At 41.1% G+C, this 24,361-nt stretch overlaps 1 protein-coding gene across 7 annotated transcripts in view; it reads right to left on the bottom strand.

Annotated features, from left to right (window-relative positions):
- LOC126384034 (MAP7 domain-containing protein 1-like) overlaps positions 1-24,361 on the bottom strand; it is a 57,549-nt gene that overhangs the window by 13,227 nt on the left and 19,961 nt on the right. For 3 of the 7 annotated variants that reach the window (XM_050034862.1, XM_050034861.1, XM_050034864.1), the window contains exons 2-8: positions 19,721-19,930; positions 14,490-14,558; positions 14,244-14,264; positions 10,983-11,146; positions 8,618-8,726; positions 7,742-7,846; positions 1,513-1,632 (exon numbers count right to left, since the gene is read on the bottom strand). In XM_050034862.1, the coding sequence (XP_049890819.1) occupies positions 1,513-1,632; positions 7,742-7,846; positions 8,618-8,726; positions 10,983-11,146; positions 14,244-14,264; positions 14,490-14,558; positions 19,721-19,930 (798 nt within the window). The remainder of the gene's footprint in view (positions 1-1,512; positions 1,633-7,741; positions 7,847-8,617; positions 8,727-10,982; positions 11,147-14,243; positions 14,265-14,489; positions 14,559-19,720; positions 19,931-24,361) is intronic. The other 4 variants (XM_050034865.1, XM_050034867.1, XM_050034863.1 and 1 more) reach the window with 3 other exon arrangements.

Genomic DNA, 24,361 nt, shown 5'->3' with positions numbered 1-24,361 from the left:
TGGGATATATGCAGTTCACAACAAAAAGCTAAAGTAATGGTCAAAGTTGTTATATGGAATATTTTAAGGTGTGCTGATGGATTCATGTCGTCACCTCATACACTGAGTGACATAACAAGTTAACGTTCCACCGTAAAAGTCGCCAGCAGTCGGCCAAGTGAATGAAGTTATTTTTTCTCAGACTACAGCTCTCCACGGTATGAACAGTGGTTACATGAGCCTCATAACCAGCCACAACACCCCAACAGAGGGGTGACAGAAAATGGGGACGGTACAGAACAGTTCTATTGGTACCGTCCACAACTTTTCATAGTGGAAACAGAAAAAAAGCGTACCGAACCGAACCGAACTGAACCGGACTGGACTGCTCAGTGGAGACGGGGCTTTAGGTGTTTTTACATTTTTAAACTGAACAATTAATCGATTAACCAAACAAATAATAATATTGAGGATAATCATTAGTTGCAGCCTTATCTTCAATCAGATCAAACATCACCACAGAGTTATATGTAAAAACATGAATACATAGCTACAGGAGAAAAAGGGTATCTGGGGGGAGCCTTTTCTTTAACCCAACCAAACCTCACCACAGGGTTATATACATATATATACAAATATGAGTACATAGATACATAGCGAAAGAAAGAGAGAGGGATTAAAAGGGAGGGGGGGGAAATACAAGACTGAAACAAGTTATTTTTTTTAAGCAAAAATAAATATTTGTTGTCTCCAGCTTTTCAAATGGGAGATTTTGCTGTTTTTCTCTGTTTTATATCATTGAGGGTCTTTGGCTTTTTGACTGTTGTTTGACAAAAAAAAGTACTCTAAAGTGGGATCTACAAAGTTCAGAGTACCTTTTTCACTACTTTTGCAGTTTTTTAACAAAACAACAGTGACTGATATTGAAGAAAATAGTTGGTTTCAGCCTTATCTTGAATCAAACCAAACATCACCACAGGGGTTTACATGCAAATATGAATACATATAGAGAAAAGAGAGAGAAAGAGTAAAAGGGAGGGGAAAGATCAACACTGAAACAAGATATTTACAAAGAAAAAATGCTAAAAAATTAGCTTCTTTCAGCTTCTCATGTGTGACATTTTGCTGCTTTCGGACGAAACAAGCAATAATACGCGTGAACTCTGTTGGTTGATGAAGGTCATGGGATATGATGAAAAGCTCCAGAACAGCTACTACATGAACCCTGTATTGAGATTGTTTCCTGTCTTTTAATTGAACCAAATATTATCAGTTTTATATATAAAAACATAAAAATATAGAGAGGAAGAGCAAGATAGAGAGAGAAAAGATAAAGACTGAAACAAAACAAGAGAAGAGATGAAATGTTATTAACTACTCAGTGTTTTGGGTCACACAAACACTTTTCCACTCATAAAATATCCTACAGAGGAACCTAAAGGTGTTATTCCTCCCTCCCTGCACTCTGCAGTGATGTACAGAAAAAGAGGAGGGTGGGTACATTGAATACAAACATCCAGAGCTCACACTCACGAGAGTCACTGTTGTTGAGGAGGGTGGCGGCACTGCGGCTGCGGGCCAAGAAGGACAGTGTCGGCGTCATGAGCCGTTCCACGATGCGGCTCTCCCACGGGCTCAGACGCAGGCTGCGGGCTGACACGAGAGGGCGACGTTAGTGTCAGGTTACTGTCAGAGCTGCACACACACAGGTACTCACCACATATGCACCCTCACATCTTCTGCGTACTGTCTGTCGCACAGGTGAACACACTCACACTGCAGGAGGGGCATCGTTCCTTATTATGACACTGCAGCACATCTTCCCTCACACACACACACACACACACACACACACACACACACACACACACACAGAGTCTGATACAGAGTGGAGTTTTATGCTGCATTCATGTGCTGCTGGAAAACTGATCCAAAGGAGGATGATGAAGTTGGAAAGTCCAAGTCCATCACTTCTACAAAGCAAGAGGCAGCATGTGTCTTCTGGGTTTGAGTTTTCTGACAACACTAAATAAGATGCTAAATGGCTCAGGTCATAGAGATTTTCCACCAGCACATGAATGCACACTCGATTATAGAAACATTTCTCAGAGGCTCTGAGAGAATCAATAATCTCATTGGCTGATTTAGATGCCAAAATGTTTTTAGGAGCCCAAAGCATGTGTGCTACTCATAGGTGGAAGTGTCCTGAATAATAACATCTCAGTGAAAATGCATGTGTTTGAGAAGTACTGAGCATACGACTGGATAAATGAGATCTGGATTATGCTGCACGAGTTGTGTGAGCTTTGAATGGATGTTCTGATACAGTTCAAACAAAGTTTCGTCACAAATTAAAGGTAAAACGCAGTGAGTAATAATATACAAATGTTTTTTTGTGGCTGATGTACTTGTGTGTCTGGGATTCAAAAAGTACACATTTCTTAAATTAAAAACACAATATCACAAGCCATCTAGTTTCATTACATTGGAGAGAAGGCAGACATCTCTACAGCCGATATCTTCAACACTGCAATTTACACCAAAACAATCCAGACTGATTAACAATGCTACAGATAAGAGGAACCATATATATTTTCTATTTTAGGAAGGGCAGTCCTTTTAAACTAACAGTTTTAATTTAGCTCCACATATTGAGGTTTAAGTTCTCCAGCGAGAATAATGGGACATGTTCGTACATGTTAGTATAACTCCATTCTGCGCAATCACACAGTCTCAGACTCAAAGACACAAAGAAGCTCATACAGGATGAATGACTGAACTTTAGCCCACGTTACACACAGTACCAGACATTAGATAACAACACACCAACGTTAATTCTCATTACTTACCACCCAAAAAAACACATCACGTAAAAAGCCAGCGTGGCCGTTTACTCCATCCCAAATCAAACCCAGTGCAGTGCAATCAGTTTCTGTGAGTTCAGCCTTAGCATCACACACACTACTCTGACTTTAACACTATTCTGATGTTACAAAGTGTGAATCTGTCATGTGATGATTGGCACATATGACGTCCAGCAACAGCAGAATATCATCAAATGTATTGCAATGAAGAGTGGAAACACACGTACACATAGTAAATCATTCTCTCATGTGTAAAGCAAACTTAATGTCTGTTGCTTATAGTCAGAGGTCTGCGCCATCTTTGATTCTGGCAGAATCAAATCAGTCTTGTTAGAAGCTACAGAAGACTGTGTATGAATTTTACACAAATACTAGAAAACCCCAAAAGGGAATAGACGGAGAAAGAGGCGATGAATGATGCAGAGTGAGAGCTCAGATTCAGAGACTCTTCACAGAGAATATTTTATAGACGATGCTCAAATGTCTTCAACAGTAACTGGAATAAAGAAACAAACGTTTGAAGCATTTTCTTTCAAATAATTTAAACTTTAGACCCGCAGACTGTGCAGGGAAAATAGTGCATTTACTCAAGTGAGTTTTGAGGTACTTTTCTACAGTACCTCCATTTAATCCTGCTGTATACATCTCCAAGTTAAAGGTCTGGTATGTAGGATTTAGAGGGATATATTGGTTAAAATGGCACATGATATTTACAATATGTTTTCATCCATTTATAATCACCTGAAAATATAAGAATTATTGTGTTTTCGTTACTTTAGAATGAGCCGTTTATATCTACATACAGAGCGCACCCTCTTTCACAGAGTCCACCATGTTGTTTCTACATAAACCCAGAATAGATAATTCAAACACTGGCTCTAGATAGGGCCGTTTATAATTCCACATTTTGGTGGCGGCCACCGTAGTTCTCCTACTTCCTTGGCGCATGGGAGAAGTTTTAGTCTGTTGCAATCTGCAACCTCATTACTAAATTCCCTTATTTGTTTTCTTCATCATTTATCATCATTTATCTCTCTGCGAGAAAGTGAACAGACATACATGTAGTTAACAGAATTATCATAGTTTTGTATTTTTCATTAGTTATTAGTTTTGATTTCATTTTTAATTTTTGCTTTTAATTCGGTTTAGTTTCTGTTAGTTTCCAGAATGGGTTTGCTCGATTCAGTTTAGTTTTTATTTTTTAAAATGTTTTCATTTTAGTTTAGTTTTTATGAGTTTCAGTATTAGGCTTAGTTTAAAAAAAAAAAAATATTATATGGGGTGTATTTGTCAAGGGCAAGATTTAAGAAGTTCAGAATAGATATTACAAAACAAACCCTTTATAAAGGCAGTTTACTCAGTCATGTAAATATCCCAGTCTCAATAAACATATGCACCAATCCCCCCCTCATGCTTGTTGTGTTAAAATATCTGACAAAACTGCCAAAGACTAAAACTAAAGACATTTCCGGTACATTTTTATTTTATTTGAGTTAGTTTTGTGAGTACACAACATTGTTTAAATTAGTTTTTTTTAAGTGCAGTTTTTATTTTGGTTAAGTAACATATTTTTATACCTCGTTATTGTTTTTTAGTTTAGTTTTAGTTCACTTTAATAACCTTGGTTATTACCAAAATGTTGAACTATTCCTTTAAGTAAAAGTTCTGACTTCTTTTTCCACCACTGTCTGGTTATGTGGTATTATTAAATGTCAACTGTGAGCCCTTCGAGGCCACTCACTGATTAAACATCATGTAGGTTTGGTTCTCTTTTACAGTTCTGTCCTGCTCTTTTAAAATGGTAAAAACACATCTAAGGACACGCGAGTGTACAGGAGACAAAAACATACAGATACACACAGAATGTCTCAACATGAGATCTAATGGATGACGACAGTCAGTCCAGTATCCCTGTTTCCTAAAACAAAAACCTCAACTGACAACATGCTGTGCAGAGATGTATTTTTAGTGACGACTCGACCATGTGTGCTGCTTCTTCTCAGAGCTGTACTAAAGTGCATCAGTCTGTTGGTATGCATGACACCTACAGACACGTACCACACATACACATGACAATAGTGCAATCACAACAGCGCTGACACAAGGTGAGTCTTGTCTTTGTTTTGACGCATTTAACTCTAAAAACAGTCCTTTAATCACAAAATGGCCTTCCTTATGTAACAGCCACCTCTGCTGTTCGTTGGACCGATCATTTTTACAACATTTTTTTTGACTAACTGATAACCCGACTACCTCCCGTTGCTAGGCAACAGTGGTTTCCCCTCCTCCTCTTCTTTCTCCAATGCGGCAAGAGGAGGCTGAGCCGAGCTGCTGCCTGGTGATCGGCTCTTCACCTGGAGGCAGATTGATGCCTGGATCTATAAACGTCAACCCCACCCTACATCATCACCACCACCACCACCACACTATTACTGGTACACTTATGCAGAGCGTCTCCCAAGGCCACAAAGACGAGTTCTAATAGCGACTCAAATATGATTCAGCTCCGAAATGGTCCTTTCATGTTCCCACAGCATCTGTCTTATTAGTGATTATCAAGCACAAAATCTGAGTCTCAATTGTGGTGACGGGGGAGCCGAGAGCCGAACTGCTGATTGCACTGTGGGTGATACGATCTGTGATGACACGTTATGAGGCGTGACGAATCTGAGATGAAGACAGTACTGCTTATGCACATGTGGTAACTCAGGACTCTTATGAAATGAGTTTGATATAACAAGTTAAATGTAAATATTTATCATATTACGGCAGCGTGTTGCTGCCGCCACAACTAAAAAAATCTGCTCAGCTTCCTGTTATAATGTGAAGTTTCTTGTTTTTACAATAGAAGATATTTTTCATGTTGTTGTGACATATTTACCTTGTTTTTATTACATACTAAATTATTATTTTCTTACAAGAAACTGTTCATGATATAACAATATGTCATTTTATCTTGTCATATAAGGAGACCTCTCTGTTAAAACAACATATGGAAGCTTTTAGCTTGTCAGTCAGTCCACCACTTTGGACCAGACTGAAATATCTCAACTATTACTGGATGTATTGCCATGAAATTTTGTACAAACATTCATGGTCCCCAAAGTATGAATCCTACAGACTTTAAGGATCCCTTGACTTTTCCTCTAGCACAACCACGAGGTATACATTCATAGTTTTGGGTCAAATTACTCTACTCTGGCTGTCTACTCGACAACTACTAGATAAACTGTCACAACTTCAGTGTTCTCCTGACTTTGCATCTAACATCTTCATCAGTTAACAAATTTAATTTGCTGAATACTTCTGTTCATGACTTCAAGCAAGATATGTAACTGTTGTCAGAAGGGATCTTACAAATGATGAATTCATAAGCAGTACACTCAGTGTTTTTTTCTTTTTCAGCCTGACTTGGTCTGGTTTGACTAGCTTACTAGCTAGCTAATGTAAGCAAACCATTACTGAGTCAGTTAGCTGACTTTATGAATCTTCTCCACTTGTGCTACTGTGGCGCTACATTTTAGTATTTAACATTATACTATAATTGTGGCTTTTGGCACAAAAGTTACACAGTCTCGCTGTAATACCTGCAATGCTAATGTGCTTAATGCTAACTAGCTAATGTTAGCATGCTAAGAAGCTAAATTAACCCAGGTGGCACCTGGACGTTAACATGACATAAGAAAGATGTTGGACTGGTTTGTTGGACAAATATTACATTTTGGTTGGGATGAAAAATGGGTTTAGTATATTTTAAATGTCTAATGATGTTAGAATTCACGTTATACGGATGCTAACATTTTAAAGTTTTGCAGACGGGTTTTGTTCTCCATTCTTTGCATGCTCTGCATGCCGTCTTTCAAGATGACATTAGCATCAGACGTTTTGAAAATGTTAGATTTTGATTCCTTAACAACACAACTTGAAAACAGCAAAATATCAGCATTATCTGGTGTCAGTATTCTACGTCAAATTGACGTTAAATGCGCAGAGTCTCTGCAGATAAATACACTGCCACACACTTCTAGTGGGTCATAAATAATGATTACAGGGGAGTCTATACATTGTTTTTTTTTAAGGAAAATCCTGCATAGTATATCTTTAACAAGATAAAGTGTCTTGTAAAAGCAGAATAATTTAGTATGAAGTAATAATGTGAAAATATGTCAGCATTAAAATTATCTTGTTGTAACGTAAAACAGATTGAGTCACGATAAGAAACATTTCCCAATATAACAAGAAACTGAGCAAAAGTGTTTGTTTTTTTTGGTTTTTTTGTCTGTCATGGCAGCAGCAATACATTGCTGCAAATTACTAACCAAGCAGGAGAGGCTTAATCTTTATGAAAACTGGCTATATATTGAAATAAAGTATTAATAAATATACATTTATACACACAAATATAATACATGTGCATTCAGTTGCTCTACTTTCATTTGCAACAGTCACATTATAATATCCACCACCAATACCACCACCACACCAAACCACCGACAGTGAAGTGGAGGGGAAACCAATAAAGGAGACAAGATGTGAACTTACAAACCTAAGAAACAAAAACATATGATCACAAAATATGGCTCAGTGATGTCAAGGTGAAAGGGAGGCTGATCAAAAATGCATTGGAGACTCAAATCAATGACAACCACCAACTGAAATCAAAAACCACGATGCACACGAGACCGAGAGCGTGATCAGAGGAGGGAGTAGGTGGTAAATGACCAGTCACCAAGCACAGGCAGGCAGGCAGGCCACCAGAGACGACAGTTATAATCATAAAAGAAAACCAAAAACCAGATTAGGGTAAGAGGAGTGGGGGGAGGTGGAGGGGGGATGAATAGGAGGGAAGAGGGAAGGGAGAGGAAGCCTGGTGGACATTGACGCCGGGTCGTCCTTACTTCTGTTGGGGGAGTTCCAGAGCGTGGCAGAGGACTTGGACAGCCTGTTGTTAATGACAGGGTCCACCTGTCTCGGCAAGTTGACCGTGGAGGCCGAGCATCTGCCTGCACCGGAGAGAACGCAACAGACAACAACTGTTCACAAGGCGGCCGGGGTGCAGGCGGCCCCAGCTGAAGAATGATAAGAGATGGGGGGCTGCCGACTCCCATTGGTGTGGATCTGCAGGAGATCAGGGACTCCCCGATCTCTGAGCTTCTCATTAACATTTAGGAGGAGATAATCTGACTTGGGGGTAAATGGGGAGGAAATTTGAGGAAAGCATGGGAAGGGTGTGGTATAGTATAGTTAGAAATCACATTTAGATTGCTTTTTTCTGCTCCAAAAAATTATCACACGCTCTCACAAACATTCGGGATCTTTCACGCTTACAAGGAGAAAATCTCGTCCTCAGTGTCACGGGTCCAAAAGAGGCAGCACGTCACATGTCTGAAAAGAGGAATAAGCTCACAGCTCTCTGAGAAACACTGTTCCCACTGCGACTCAAATGAAACATGATCATGACAGCTAACTCGGTGCTCGTCTCTGCCTTTGTCATCATTTTAAAGTGGTGCTCAAAACCAATTTTTGCCTAAAAAAAAAACGGACGTTCACAGAGAAATTACAAAGGTTTAAATTACTGAGTAGGTCATCTGCCTCTGGTACCCCGCCCTTATGACAGCAACCCCTCAGCAGCTATTTCCTTGAATTGCATCAGTTGGACCAGTGAGTCACAGTCTGTGCAGCAACATGAAGGTCTGAGTTACTGAGAGGATGTGATCTACACTCCTGTCATTGTGTTTGAATGTACATGCTGTTGTGGTTAATTTAAAACTCACTTTCTCTGCGGGAGGTCTGGTTGAGTCCGCCCGCCCAGGACCACCTCTGCTGGCGGATCTCGGCCCACGTCTTCTTTGTCGACCTCTTGATAGCTGCTTCATATCTCTCCTGGAGGGGCCACACAGTCAAAACTGAGTCAATGACTCACACTCATAACAGCTCATTCAATATTTTGGGAAATACTCTTGTTCTCTTTCTTGTGGAGAGTACAGTAAATGTGACATCACAGCCAGCGGCTAGTTAGCTTGGCTTAGCATAAGACTGAAATCAGGGGAAACAGCTAGCCTGGCTCTGTCCAGAGGTAACAAAATCCACCTAGCAGCACCTCTAAAGCTCATTAACATTTTGTATTGTTTGTTTAATCTGCACAAAGAGTGTAAAAGCAACATGTTGTGGTTTTGTAGGGATATCACTCTGTACATTTAAAGGGAGGTAGCTTACCTTAGCACAAAAACGCAAGGGAAAGCACTAGCCTGGATCTCTCCAAAGTTTACTTTTCCACTTCACCAAAAACACACTAACATCTGGGTTTATTTATATAACAGAAAAGGTTATAATCGGCATGCGCTGGGACAAACGACCCTCCAGAAGTCACGCGTATATCAGTTCCATCTCAGATCAGCTCTAATCGGCAGTGATCGAAATACAACACCTGGGTATACATGCTAATTTTAGCCCCTTTGGCGGAACGATGCAATACAAAAGTGCTAGCACTCAAACATCGCTTAAAATGTAGTTGGCACCAAGTTTGAAAGAGACACTGAATAGGTAGCGGACATAAAAAAGAAATAACCACCGTAATGTTTTCAATGACCTCCATGCTGTTTTCTACTGTTTACTATCCCTGCTTTCCGACAAGTCTGTGACGTCAATTATGACACACCAACAGAAAGGCATACTTCTCTGTGTACACTGCTGGTACACTACAGGCAATGGAAAAACATTGTATTGCCTACTTTTAACACATTTTTTGTGTTTAAAGCCCCATACACAAGCTAATTTTGGTGTATAAAGCTCATTAGTTTCGTAGTTCAAGTATTTCTTCATAACAGTTCATCTGTCCAGCCAGTACTAACATGCAGTGTCTCCACAATAACGTCCTGGCCACGCTGCCTACCGCAACTTGTGCGTGATGTCTACCTCACAAACTGCTCTGGTTCACACGCATGTGGTGTTCACACAGACAACACTGCTGCTGATACCACTGCCTGCCAGTGCTGTCTTTCCACATTGAGTTTGCGTCATATGAAAGCCACAATTAAAGCTTTGCTTTTACAAATGGAGGGATTCTGTCCACACAATTGTTGGAGGTTTTTTTCATTTGAAACAAAAACAGAAACTGTTGTATTAAAAAATAAGATTTATATGGGTGAGAAAATAGGTGAGACTCTGAATATCTAGATGAGCTGCAGCTGAGCTGTGCTGCTCACACGGGCTGTGTGGCTGCTCTATAACCTGTTAACATGGGCACAGAAATAAAAACTAAAAGAATAAAAACTACTGTGATGACAGTACTCCAGGGAGTCACTGCTCTCGGCTGTTGGTACCCTAGAAATACTTCAAGCACGAAAACTCCTCGTAAAACGACACATTTTAAATTTCTGTTTGAATACAGGTCAATCAAATGAGATACTGCATGTTACATAATGAGCCTAAGAGGTGCTGAAGTGTGGACAGAGCCAGACTAACTGTTTCTGCCTGTTTCCAGACTTTATGCTAAGCTAGGCTAACAGACATGACAGTTTAAGTCATGACAAAAAAAGCAATTGCTTACTTAAACAAGTACTCAAAGTTAACAATCTGCAGTTAGAAAGGAAGCTAAATGTGTGGGAGGAATGCTTGTGTAACTTGTGACAGTGAGTCACAAGAAGACACTGTTTCACTTTAAAAGGTCAAGAAGAAGCCAAAAGTTTGGGAACAACTGCTGCGATCAATAACTGTTGGCTCAAATCACAGCCAATGAAACATCTGCACTTATGACCACTGGAAAATTCTGTGCCAATACTTGGCATCACAGCTGATATTCAAGAAGGTGCCAAATCCCTGTTAGACAGGCAATTTTCCAGCGGTCAAGAATTGCACTAACCATTAAGCTTGCATAAACACTCGTATAGTGTTGACTTTTCCACCCCGACTTCAATTGACACTTAATATTTTGGAGAGCAGAACACAGTCTCTGGCTATAAAACAAATCTGTCTGTTTTAATACTATTGATTACCACCATATTAGCTCTGTGTTAATAGTTAAAACGAGCTTTGAAAGAGCATTAGTAGGTTAAATGATATTTTTTCATTATAAAATCCATGCTTAGATGTTTTTACTACATCCTTTAATTTAAACTTGATCATTATGTATATTCTGACCTTGTTCTTTTCTAGTTTCTGTCTCTGTTTCTCCTCCAGCAGAGCTCTGCGTTTCTCAGCCTTCAGCCTCTGCTCCTCCAGCTTCCTCCTGCGATCCTCCAGCTGGCTCTCCCTCAAACGTCGGGCCTTCTCCTCTTTCTCCAGCCACTGGGCCTTCTTCGCCGCTGTGGGGTCACCAAAGAGAAAGAGGTCAACAGACAGAATATCAAAAGAGAGAGTGAGCGTGCTGAAAATGAAATGAGAACATTTGAAAACAAAAGGTTGCTGAGGATCACATTTGTCTGAGATCTTTTCTTTCAATTTTGTGATTATCTGGATAGTGTTTTTGTAAGCAAAGTCTATTTCTTTCCCTACCATGATGATAATAGTTTCCTAATAATAATTAACTTTTCTTATATGACACCTTTCTTAAATAATGTTTAGAAAGTGCTTTGTAGAATATTAAGAGTCTTAAGTCATGCTAGCAGCTTTTAGCTAAATGCTAACATCAATATGCTCACGACGACATAAGGTAACATCTTGCAATTCAGACAGTGATATCATTTTAGTGTGACGCGTTAGCATGCTAACATTTGCCAATTAGTATAAAACACAAAGTACAGCTGAGGCTGATGGGAACGTCTTTTGCGCAAGCTGGAATGTGAGAGCCGCTTCAATCAGCTTTTATTTCCTGAATTACCTTTGTTTTAAAGTAGATTATCTTTGTTTTACATGTATAAAATGTCCCAAAATGATCACTTTAAACGTGCTGCCTAAGGGCCGTTTCATAGTCTACGCAAAGGCACGCAGACGCGAATGCATCAGGGCACATTGGCCGCCATGATGCATGCTTGCATCTCAAAATATGTTGTCCATTTTTTTTATATGCGATCCAGCGATGCCTGTAATACCATGCGTTGCTAGCGGGGGTGACAATGCAAGCAACGTACTTGAAATTAACCACTTTTTGTTATTCACAGAAGAAGCAGGTATGAAATATTGTGGGCGAGGAGGAAAAACTTTGTAAACTCGTACGGGCACACCCCCATTTATATGACAGTGCTAGTGCCCTGCACTCTAATACAATAGCAGTACTAGCTAGCTACAGCAGTACTAGCTAGCCGGAATGTACCAGTGACTCTGCTACCCCCTTTTGCACGAGCGATGTGTTGCATTTCAAGTGTCACCCGCGTCACTTGCATTCAAAGTGTTGACTATGAAAGGAAGTGCGTTGCTCACGTTGCTTGCATTGCTTGCTTGCGTTGCGTGCGTCAACTATGAAACGGCCCTAACAAAATTATTTGAACAGCGCATGGTTATTTTAGGATTTGCAGTTTCAGGTCAGGCCGTAGATCTTATGTCAGTGATTGCAAGGTGCAATTCTAGTTCAGGAGTGGGTCTTGAAGCTCAGACCCGTGCAGGACTCTGACCAAACTGTATCTGGTAAATTTTGAGATATTTCACAAGATAAATCCAAACTTCAGAGCAAGCGAGTCAGAGAAGCACTAAAATCATGGGGTTTATCCTCTGGAGACCATGAATATCAGAACCAAATTTCATGGCAGCCCATTAAATAGTTGTCAAAATATTTCTGTCAATGATGGAGCGACTGACACACATTCCCGTCATTAGAGGCGCCGCTAGTTTGACTAAAGCATGAATGTTATAAAAAGGACAATAAAAAGATTCATAAAAGCAAAATTATGTGAAATATTGTAATTCAACAGTGATTTACACACACTTCTTCTTATGAGGTTATTCCAAAGTCAATTCTTCAGATCCAATAGTGTACAGTCACTTAAACTCGTGATGCTCAAACAGAGCGTGTGAAGCAGATGGAAGACAGTGTGTTCATTACACTGTAATCCTCACAACAGTAAATAAGCACAAGTTCCCTGCTGTGTTTTACAGCACCCTGCAGCAGACGCCTGGTCCTCTGTGCACATACACTGCTGTGGCTCATTTCTTGGAGGAACAATTAAACAGCAATCAATCCTCGTAAATTAAAGCGTCTGTATGCTGGACGGCAGCTGCATCGCTCTCTCTTATGTGTTAGACATCTCTCCTATCACTTGCATGTAAGTCTGTTTGCACAACATATTTTAAGCACAGGGGAGAGTTTAAACAGTGGAGGATGATGTTTTGTGTTACATGCTGGATCCACCCAAAGTAATGGCATGACGGGTTTCAACATTACCTCATATTGCTGCGAGTTAGACGGCATTAGAAATACTTTTTAGTGGATTCAGCTCTGCAAGGGTATAGTGATGCTGTGAGGCAAAGACGTGTTTTGTATTTAGTTCAGTATTCTGCAGCTCATCTTCGCTTAATGAGGCACACAAGTCTGAGCCTCATTGACAATAATGAAAGCTTTCTTCACTCCTCCATAAATCCAATTCCTGAAAAAAATTCAATTATGTCTGCGTTCGGTGCAGCGGGATTGAAAAATATGTTGGTTAATGCTTGTGAGCGTGCCTTTCGCATTCTCATTTTTGCAGCATTAGCACAAAACAGTCAATGCGGAGCAGATGTCGCATAACAACAATGCTCAAATGTGTTCAAATACTTTTGTTGTTCATGGGATAAACAAACAGCAAATATGTTTTGTGACCTACATGCCATTATGCACACAGTGTTTTGAACAAATTGCATCTTCCACATGAAATGAGCCTTAGCGCTGCACCATGTAATTACAGACTGCAGGAGACTAAACTTATCTCAGGGAATCTGAAGCTGAGTAAACCTTTGATATTATCAATAAAAAGCAGCAGAATTCCCCTTTAACTGTGCTGCAGCATGACCACATTATTGATGCTAATGGAAGTAGTAATTAAATCTAATCTGTCTAAGAGGCCCGGTCTCAGTTTATAGTAATGACTGCTCATTTTTCACGCCCTGGGCTACATGGGACTTCTCTGCAGGGAAACACCCACAAGTCTCTCCTCTGATTGGCTGCCTTCATCCACAGGGAGACGTTAAAAACTAGATATAGTCTCTCATGTTTTGGGGCTAGAACAATATTGTCATAAGAGGGGAAAGTTTCATTCTGCAGCCACAAAGTAAAACCATGATTATAGGTATGGGGCATGCACGCTGGGTGGGAATGCAGAAGAACATAAAGTAAAATTTAAACGTAACATGAGCGGAACATTTAAGTCAGTGGGTTCAAAATCTTCCACTGAGAGATGACGGAAAACCAAAAACATAATCGATTCATGGAGGGAAGAAGAAAAGGCACCACGATTGCCATCGCAGACACAGAGTTTTAGTGAAGCCCCTTACCTTGCACCTGAGTTTGATGCTCTGAAAGCCATGCAAGGAGAAACGATAAAAGACAACAACCGTCAGAGCAGAGTGACAGAGGAAAGTTAATACTACATTAGGAATAGAAGATGTGCATGCATCAAGTTGGTTACAACAATTCCTGCTTCATGCATCACCAGTAGGTTTTTTTTTGTTTGTTTGTAAAGTCAAATTCGTTCAAAGTTGAAAAAGCTCAAAAGATTTGATTGTTTAGTCACATCTTACCGATATATCTGGCTCGTTCCTCCCTCCGCTCCTTGGCGAGTTTCTGTCGTTGCTCTGACGTCATTGAATCTGTAGAGAGAAAGAAAATATGAAGCTTTCAGTTGAATCATTCATCTTAAACCGGCAGAAACTGATTTTCTTTTGGCCACTTGGGGGAAATGTTTGATTCTTTAGCTGCTAAATGCTCTGCTATATTCACCAGCTAGGTCCTGACTGCATCTGTCTGCTGTTTGTTACTGAGTAGGTAGCTCAAAGAATAAAACAGTCGATAAAGCAGAGGGCAACTGCTTCAGGTGATAATTACAGACCTCCTTCACATTACAGTCATTTTTCCTTTGTTGATATATAAATAGTAATCAGAGCAGCCTTCACTTGACTTTTACATGGTGACAAAAAGAAGGAGATCGTGAGTTTTCTTCGTAGAGTGTCTGGGCTCCGACCCACATCCAGGGGGTATTAAGAGGTAGGCGGAGGAGCTCAGACATCCAGAAGGAGCTTGGAGCAGAACCTCTGTTTATTTGTATCAAAGCGAACCAGCTGAGGTGGTTTGAGCATCTGATTACGATGCACTCTAAACGCCTCCCTCTAGAGGTTTTCCAGGAACAACTCTAGCTGTGAGAAGACCCCAGGCCGACCCAGAACACGCTGAGGGGGATTAGATATCCCATCTGGCCTGGGAATGTCTTGGGATCTCTCAGAAGCAGCTGGAGAAGAAGAGTGTTTGGGTTGCATTGCTGAGCCTGCTGCCACCAAGTCTTAGACCCGGATCAGCGGCAGCAAACAGAGATTTGTGGTGGTCACAGCACTGAAAATTAATTTAAAAATTCAACCTGTTCCTTTCTGTTAGTGTACTTTGATTAATCCACAATCCTGCAAATAATTTGTGCCAGAGAAACAGTCCAGTTTACAACAGCTGACTCCATTTCTGGAAAGACTTATTGCTGTTCTATCATAATGAAGTCCTCACTTCACTGTAATCTAACCCTCAGTCTTGGCTGTCTAACTTTGAAGGGTTAATTCATCCAAATTATAATACAGTTTCTTCAGCAGAGAGTAGTTCTAACAAAAAACTGTTCGTAGTGAGGGCTGTGGGTTGTGCAGAAAAACAGGGACAGGGCCTAATTCACCAATGCCTTCCCAAGTTTTTTCTTAAATTCTTTTTCTTAAGAAAAGTCCTCAGAAAAGTCTACATCAGATTCATGAAGTGTTCTTAAACCCCAGAATTGTTCACACCTGTGTTCTTATAATAATGAATCCCATTGTCCTCGTAAGTTGAAAGTGCATGCCAATTGTTCCTAGTCAGTTCAGGTTAACGCCCTGTAAATGCCCATAAAAAGGCATGAGACTGCAGGATCATTTGCACACAGGGAGACAGAAGAAGACGGACAAGGAGAAGGAGGAGAAGGTAAAGAAGAAGAGTTAAAAGAATGAAATCAAGGCTACACAACTGATAGTTGTGAGAGGGTGGAGCACAGGACACCAAAATCTTCAACAGTTCTTAAGTGGAGGGGCTCCTGCAGAGAGTGAGTGCCAAATGTGCTGTTATATTGAGTAGTGTCAGGAGTGGATATAACATGATTTAAAAAGATGCATGGGATGCAAAAAAAAAAAAGTCAATCAACCACCTACTCTGCAAACTTTGGGCATTATAGTAGCACAATCGCAAGACACAGACAAGCACCACTGCACTCTCCAGGGAGTGTATGTGTGTTTATGTGTGTTCAGGGGGGAAACTAGATCATGCCTGTAAGTTTTTTTGTTTGGCTTTTTATGCCTTTATGAGATAGGATAGACAAAGCGCAAAGGGGGGAGAGAGAGAGGATGACATGCAACAAACTGTGCGCTGGAATTGAAACCACGGCTGCTGCTGCAGGGACAGTGCCTTTGTACATGGGGTATGCGCTCTAACCACTGAGCTACTGGGCAGCGGGCACCTCTATGTTTCTGCAAGTTATTAATAACTTACATGGAACCCTACTTTGTCACTTTTTGATCCACCTGTCCAAACCACCACTGATCATTTTAGTGTGTTCAAACACTAATTATTAGATGGCAAGGTTCCCATTAAGATAACTGATGTGAACTGAAGTGTTAGTTTAATGTTTATTTATAAGAAACCATATTGCTTTGCATTACGGTGGTGACAGAAGTATAGAGACACAAAGTATGCCTCAAAATCTGCAAATAATAAAACTAAAATTGTTTACACTGATGGATTTCGCACAAGGAATTGGCTGAAGTAAGCCTTTAACATGATACAGGTGTATGTATAAAACTTCTTCCTAAACTTATCATGGCAGTAAAAATGCTCCAGGAAGTTCAGTCTCATGGTCGGAGCAGCCCCATCTCTCTGCACACTGTCGGTGTTTAAACTGGTGTGGCTCAGTTGTGATGAACATCTGTCTTTCAGCCGGTCTCATCTGCAGAGATAATCAGCATGAATCCTGGTACGCTTTCATAGACGCAGCAGTGGAACATGAGGATTTGTGCGTCTCTTCCCGCCTTCAAACTGGCTGTGAAAAAGCCACGACTGAAGAGCCGTTCACACCGCTGAAAAACCAGGACCCCTGGGGTGCCCGTCTCCTTTTGTGGCTCTCCTCCAGAGCTATGTAATATGTATGCCGCGCATTCTCAACCAATCACAGAGGGCCCTGCAGCACTTCAGCCCCATCTCCATGGCAACCTGAATTTCCTCCCCACCTTTCAGAGCCTCGTTCGTTTCAGTCTGGCTGATATGCAGACGCTGTGAAGTGCAAGAGAGAAAAATAAATCTCATCGGCCTGAAGGTCTTGTCCCCACTGACACGTCACTTAATGCATCAGTCTCCCCCCCTCCTCCACCCACCTCCACCATCAGTCTTCCTCCAATCTATACATCCCGTCTCCCCCATAACAAATGACAATTTGACTTAGAGCCACTACCATCTGTCTGGTAAGACTCAATATACACTGAAACTTCCATTAGAAGAAATAGTAGGTCAGAATGACGGGGTTAGGTTCAGGCAATGATACTACTTGATTCAGAAAAAAAGATCATGTTTTGGGTTCAAATAAGTAACAGAGCGATGCCTGCAAGCTAGTCAACTCAAGCTGCACTGATTCATACACACATATCATACATCACTCTCCATATGTCATCCACAAAACACTCTTCCCAGCTCTCTCTTTGCATTGTCTATGCTGCTGCTGCCCTGCATCAGTACTGCTGCTCGCTCTTTCAGCCCCACCTCCAGCCCAGCATTCACCTGCAGGCTCTGGCTCAGGGGAGGAATATTTAATCATTACTCCCCAATATCTCTTGTAAACATATCTGCGTGGAGCGATGAGGCCGGAGCCTAGACGCCAAACTCTATGTTCTGCTGTTGAAACAAACATTTAAACGCGAGCTGTCTGACTGGACTTTTGTTTGGAAGTAACGTAACGTGACATAAATATGTCACCTGACACGTAACATTATGTTAAAACAACATTAACTTTTGGTTTCACAAGGCAAACGAACTGTGGTCCATGTCCCATCCACCTCCCACTTCATATGGACTGGACTTTCTCACTCTTTATAAATAGAATAAAATAAAATTTTATTTATATGGCAACTGTCACACAATCATGCAGCCCGAAGTGCTTCACAGAGCAGGAAAGAAAAAGTAACAAGTAAATAACTACACATTACAATACAAGACAAGACTTAAAAACAGAGGCAACAAATGATGAGGCAGCATTAATTAAGAGCCAAGCTAAAAAGATATGTCTTAAGGTCTCTTTTAAAAATCACAATATCAGTATCACATGCAAAGGAGTATGGCAAAGCGTTGGTATTTGACGAGGGATGAGAACAGGCTTCAACACTTGTATTTCCAGACAATGTGGAGGCACTGCAGTGTTTATGAGAGCAAATGAACGATTAACAGGGAGCAGGTTTTTACCAGAAAACAAATGAGTCTGAGACACAGACACACGGCCAACAGCAGAAGGAGAAAATGCTGACTCCACATTTGACATTTTATCTGCAATTTAACAACTAATACTGTGAAAAAGAGGTAGAAACAGTTTGTAACAGAAGCAAGGATAAAAACTGCAGCCTTTTGTTTCTGTTTCCAGTTCCCAACAGTTGCAATTGTAGCTTTGTTTCTTTGCTACTGTAACACCACGATACCACAACTCTGACCTTGCATTGTGTTCGGTTGACAGGCATTCAAATAAGCACCGTAATCTCCCTCCTGCGTCGCTCTGCCTTAATTACCTTTATACCTGGAACCCAGCATCCTATCTGATCCCAGCACTGTTATCTGCCTGATGCCTGCAAATGAAGCAAACAAGTGCCAAAACCACACACTGCAGCAGTCCCTCTTCTGTGTTATAAAAAAATAGCTTGTCATTATAAATACCAACAACACTGCTGCTGAAAAATATAAGCACAGAAATAGTCATAGCTGCAGTGTGTAGGATTCAAAAATATCCTTGTTTACACGAGTATTTTCATTTTATACTTCTGCTCCACTACAATTCAGAAGGAAATAGACCTCAAGCAACAAGGTTGCCGAGTCCTTTGTTGCTGTAGTGCCAGAATATGCCGGTCTGTGGCCCAGTATGGCGTCGAGTTGGTCATACCACTTGTTAGTACGGCGGTCGGACCCACTGCGACTGTTGTGGTCCTTCAGCTTCAATTTCTCACATTACCAGATAATCTGCAAACATCTGTACTGACTGAGGTCCCAGACAGGATTTCTCCTCCAATTGTGAGGAGGGGTGAATCGAGGATAAAGCAGTCCAAAACTCCTGTAGTCTGAGCCCGGCTTTACTGAGCTGAGCTTGTTTACAACATTCACTATCTGGTCTAAAGTATGCAGACTCCAGTAGTCTGCTTTCAATTTTGTGGCAACAGTTTGGAGAAGATCCTTTTTTGGTTCAACATTACAGTAAACCTGTGCACAAAGCCAGCTGCATAAAGAAATGTTTTCCCAGTTGTGTGTGGAAGAATTTGACAGGCCTGCACACAGAGCCGTGACCTCAGCCTCATCCAACACCTGTGGGATTAACTCGAACGAGCAAGGCCTTATCGCCCAGCATCAGCGGCTGAAATCACTCACACTCTGCTGGCTGAATGGGACCAAATCTCTGCAGTCAGTGCAAATGTGATTCATCGTCATGTTGCTGTTTTGGACTTTGCAAGCTAGACCAAGACAAACTCCTGTGTGTGTGTATATAACAGATATTTAACATCCGTAACTCTACCTTTCTTGGGCTGAGGGCTGCTGCCCGGGGTGGATGGCCTCGCATCCGTCTTGGAGGAGTCATCTGTCTTGGTGGGGGTCTCTGTTATGGGGCTGGAGTCTGTTTTAGGAGAGAGATCTGTGATGGCGGAGTCATCTGAAGTCGGGAGGTCCTTCCCCAAAGTCTTGTCCCCATTCTGGATGGACTGAGACTCGTTCTGCAGGGGCAGAGCTGAGGGACAGAAGAAGACAAATGATTAATAACAAGATACCACAAATGTTTTGTTTAACTGACACAACATTAAATCATCCTGATAATCCATGTACACTATTTTCTTTGTAGTGTCTCTGATGCTTTCTGACTAATATGTGACATTTCGTTGCATCATTAGTCTCCAGAGTGACGTTTCCAATAAACGCTGGAGACTTTCTTTCTACATCTTTTGCTGACACCCCTTCGCTGTGAACCTCGAAATCCCTTTGTGACTTCATTAACACATCGCTCTCGCCTCATTAGAAATCATTAACATCTCTTTCACACACAATTCACACGCATCAGTCGATCCACAGCAAGACGCTGCACTCCCCCTCCGTCCCTGAAGGTTTTTAGCTTTCTGTCAACAGTGTTAAACACACCAGCAGTAGGTGAGACACTCGAGCGTGGGAATAAATCTCAGTGATCTTTTAAGGAGTGGAGCCGAGGCAACAGGTTTACAGTATTTAAAAAAAGACAGAGGCTAAGATACACATTGATTTTTCCTTAAGGGGCGGAAGAAAGCATTGGAGAATGTTGTGCAAGTCTATTTCAGCTTCCCTAAAAAGAAGAATGCTTACATAGTGTTTATCATGGGGATAATTAATGATAAGTGGCTTAATTATCCCCACAGAGCCACCTAAACTCATCTATAAGCCCACTGACTTCTCTGTGGGGAACATAATGCTCATGGTTGCTCAAGCTAATAATAATCAACAAAAAGTTTTATGATTAAATAATAGTTAAAGTCCTTTATGTCAAACATTTGCTGGTCTTACAAAAGAAAAAAAACAGTCAATAGCGATGCAGAAGATATATATCCTAAATTCTAGGCCCCCAGTTACACCTGGTATTAACATATGATCTGTACCTGGATACATTGTAAGGCTGCTACATGGCCAGAGAAACCAAAGAAAACGGGCTGTGGCATTTGCTTTTGCTCAAGAGATAGCAAACCTACAGCTACCAGAATGCACTGTGCTGCAGTGGACCAGAAAAACATTCCCACTGATTAGTGACATAATACGATTTTCCCATATGGAAACAATATGGCAGCTGGCTGGTGACAAACAATCTCATATTACAACTACACAGTGAGCTATAATATGATTATGAAGACATTTTAGGAGAGAAATAGGCGAAGCAGTAACAGAATTTTTGTTTATATTTGATCAGCGCTGCCTAGTTTCACCATTTGGTCTGACTTTGCTGACACAGACTGTAAAAATTATGGATAAAGCCACCGTAATGCTACCCATTGGTTTGTGGACTACCGTTTTAAAGCCTCGAGTTCAGCCATCCGGCCACTGCCATCTTGGTTTGAAAAGTGTCTCTGTCTCAACAGCCCTGGAGCCAGTGAACGTGTCATCTGGTGGATTTAAGTTGAGAGATGAGCAGGAAGATCTGGGCGCTGGTAAGATGGAGTGAAGTTTACCACACTTCAGTTACTGGTTGAAATTTGGCAAAGTATCTGCCACTGTTTTCTCCACTTCCCATATTTTAACTTGATTCTACTTTTACTGAGTTTATGTCATATTAGAGTTATTGTAATTATCAGTTTCCAACAACCAAGTCATAGTTACGTGTGGATCTTCTGAAAGCTCTGATGTATCAGACTTAATATATTTGCAGTATCAAGTCTAATTATATTGAAAAAGCCACAGAAGACATTACATAACTGTTTCCACCAGCTGCATGATACTCCCTATCACTGAAAACTGACTTGACATGTAAAGTACCCATGGAACCTACAGATTATTCAATAATGAACAATCATACATTCAATATCATGTTTTATGTAACGTGAAGACCTCTGTATGAAAGCTTCCTGACATGTATACCATTGATGGCTCCACAGAGATCCGGTCACGAGGCCAGACTTCCTGACCTCTGACCCTATCGGAGGGCAACAAAAAGGCAGCAAAAAGCCACGAACGCATCCTGTTTTAATCCTTGCTCTGTCTTTGTTTTCACACTCCTGCTGACACCGCCACTGAGTTCAGCTGCTCGGCTGCTGCTTGTCCAACACCCTCCCTCTCTTTACCCCTCTCTAGCTGCCACACTGGAGAAGTCGGTGACAAACTGAGCAGAGCTGCGATGACGCATGGAGGCGGGGGACTGGGGCAGGAAGAAGAAGAAGAAGAAGGGACAATTTGTGCACTTCTACAAGGACACGTGGAGAGTGAGAGGAGAGATTTATAAAGAAAGGAGAGCTGGAGGACAATGAGAGAGTGGAAAAAATGGTGCGGCGGGCTGTTTTTATAATGACAGGGGAGGAAAAAAAGAAAACGTGGGATTTGAAAAGACAAAAAAAAAAAAAGGAGGAGAGATAAAGACAGTAAAAGCTAGGCCCAGAGCTGGGGAAATAATGAGACGGGAGCTCAGAGATAGTGATGTAGGAAGGTGAGAGGCTGCAGGCTCCAGGCCAGCTCTCCACTCCAGTCAGCCAACAATGGGCAGATGGAGCGTGACGCTCTCCTCGGGCCCGTCCAAACGCTCACCGAACCACATAAATCACAGATTAACACTGGGCTTCCCTCCAGCTCCCCCCACTGCTCGTCAACTCTGAGCTTAAATGCACAGGCGGCTCTATAGAATACTAATGGAGGAATGATAGGATGTGAATTAGAGCCCCCATGTGTGTTCAGATAAGAGAGTAAAGAAAAAGAAGGATGCAGCATCATGTTCAGACAGGATGGCACTGCCTCTACCTGACGTTGAAAAAAGGATTAGGATTTGGCAAAAAGAGGATTGCAGTGCTCCTCCTCGCTTGAGAAGATTACTTGTTCACCAAGAGTGTCTGACTTTTTGAATTTGATCAGTGTACCAGCCTTATATGGCTGTAAGTGATACTGTGAGTCCAAATTAGGAACGATCAGGATGACTAGGAACAACTAAGATTACTTGAACTCCTAGAATTTAAAATATTATTACATAACATTACGTCTTTACATTATTTATAATGTAAAGACTGAACTTTAATGGAGTAAATACTGAGCAAAAGATCACTTTCTCAGTAGCTGTGATAAGGGAGGGTACTTTACTCTATTATCAACATTTTGGAATTTACCCTCTTGTGTCTATTTTGCAAGTGCTGATGGTGCTGTCTATGGTTGGCATGTGGCTGCACGTCACTTATGAGGATAAGGGAAATCAATTCATTATTCTGTAAACTCTCCTGCTGTCAACTTCCACTAGCTAGCCAGGTCAATGTTTGCAAATGTAAAAATCTGTAAACAAAGAGAAAAACATGAGCACCAGCTGAACTAGTCTCTTTCTAGCCATTATACAAGTTTGGAAAATGACTCTCTTTCTATGCTGATCTGACAGAGCAGAGGACTCTGGTGAGAGACGGAGAAGAAGCTTGTGCTTTACGGTGAATAAGGACAGCTGTGACAGAGGGAAGGTGAGGTGCTGTCCTGTTCCTGCTGTGGATCACTGCTATATGCCAATCAGAGGTGGCTGCAGAGCAGAGCTGTCCATGTTCGGAGGGAGCAACCATGTGCTGTCTTCTTGGGGTCGGGACAGTTTAATTATTCCCCAACCAGGAACCATGGATTAGCAGAACCATCCGGAAACATGGACAATTATAATGCAACAGCCAACAATGTAGCTAAATAACTAAATTACAGTGCAAACGTTAAAGGAGCTGATGGGATCACATTTCACTGGTGATGTACCTTGTGTATTCCATGTGATGAAATTGATTGATTGATCCAACACTTCTGTCTGGGCTTGTTTTTTGCACCAAACATTTAGGGTTGCAGGACTATAATCCAGCTCATATGTATCACTTTTTGGGTGTTACTACTTATGAAAATATAGGAAATAAAGGTTATTGTACTGTATTATGATTGCTATGGATTATCATCAAATACCCCTGATGTCTATAAACCTGTAAACCAGGTACCACTGTGATAAAGTGCATAGAAAGGACATTACAAAAAAGACGAAAGCCCTCATATGACCCTAGTGTGTACTGCAGAGTTGACTGTAACATAAGCACAGGATGGGTGTGGTTGAAGTGTGTTTTCTTAAATCTCTAAATGGTACTGTGAGAGAGGAGTGATAACAGGAGCAACAATACATTTTAGCAAGAATGAGCAATAAAGCACATCCTTGCTCAGTTCAATACATTAAGGGGCTTTGCTGCTATACTTGGTGTGACCATTAGCTTATGATGGCTAATCTAACATTAGCCACCATAAGCTAACGGTCACATAAGCTAATGGTCACAACGTAGCTAACCTACATTAGCAAACTTTAGACAGATACTGCTGAGTAATGAATACTTGGAGAGTCAGTTCACTGATGTCATGACTCACTTCTCTACTTGTGCTACTGTTACATTTCACAAAGTATACTGTATTTTTAGCTTAGTAATAGACATTTCAACACACACAGCTCTAG

The sequence above is a fragment of the Epinephelus moara genome, chromosome 22, assembly GCF_006386435.1.
Source record: "Epinephelus moara isolate mb chromosome 22, YSFRI_EMoa_1.0, whole genome shotgun sequence".
NCBI lineage: Eukaryota > Metazoa > Chordata > Actinopteri > Perciformes > Serranidae > Epinephelus > Epinephelus moara.
Note: the sequence above shows the minus strand (reverse complement) of the source record. Positions and strands in the feature narration are given on the sequence as shown.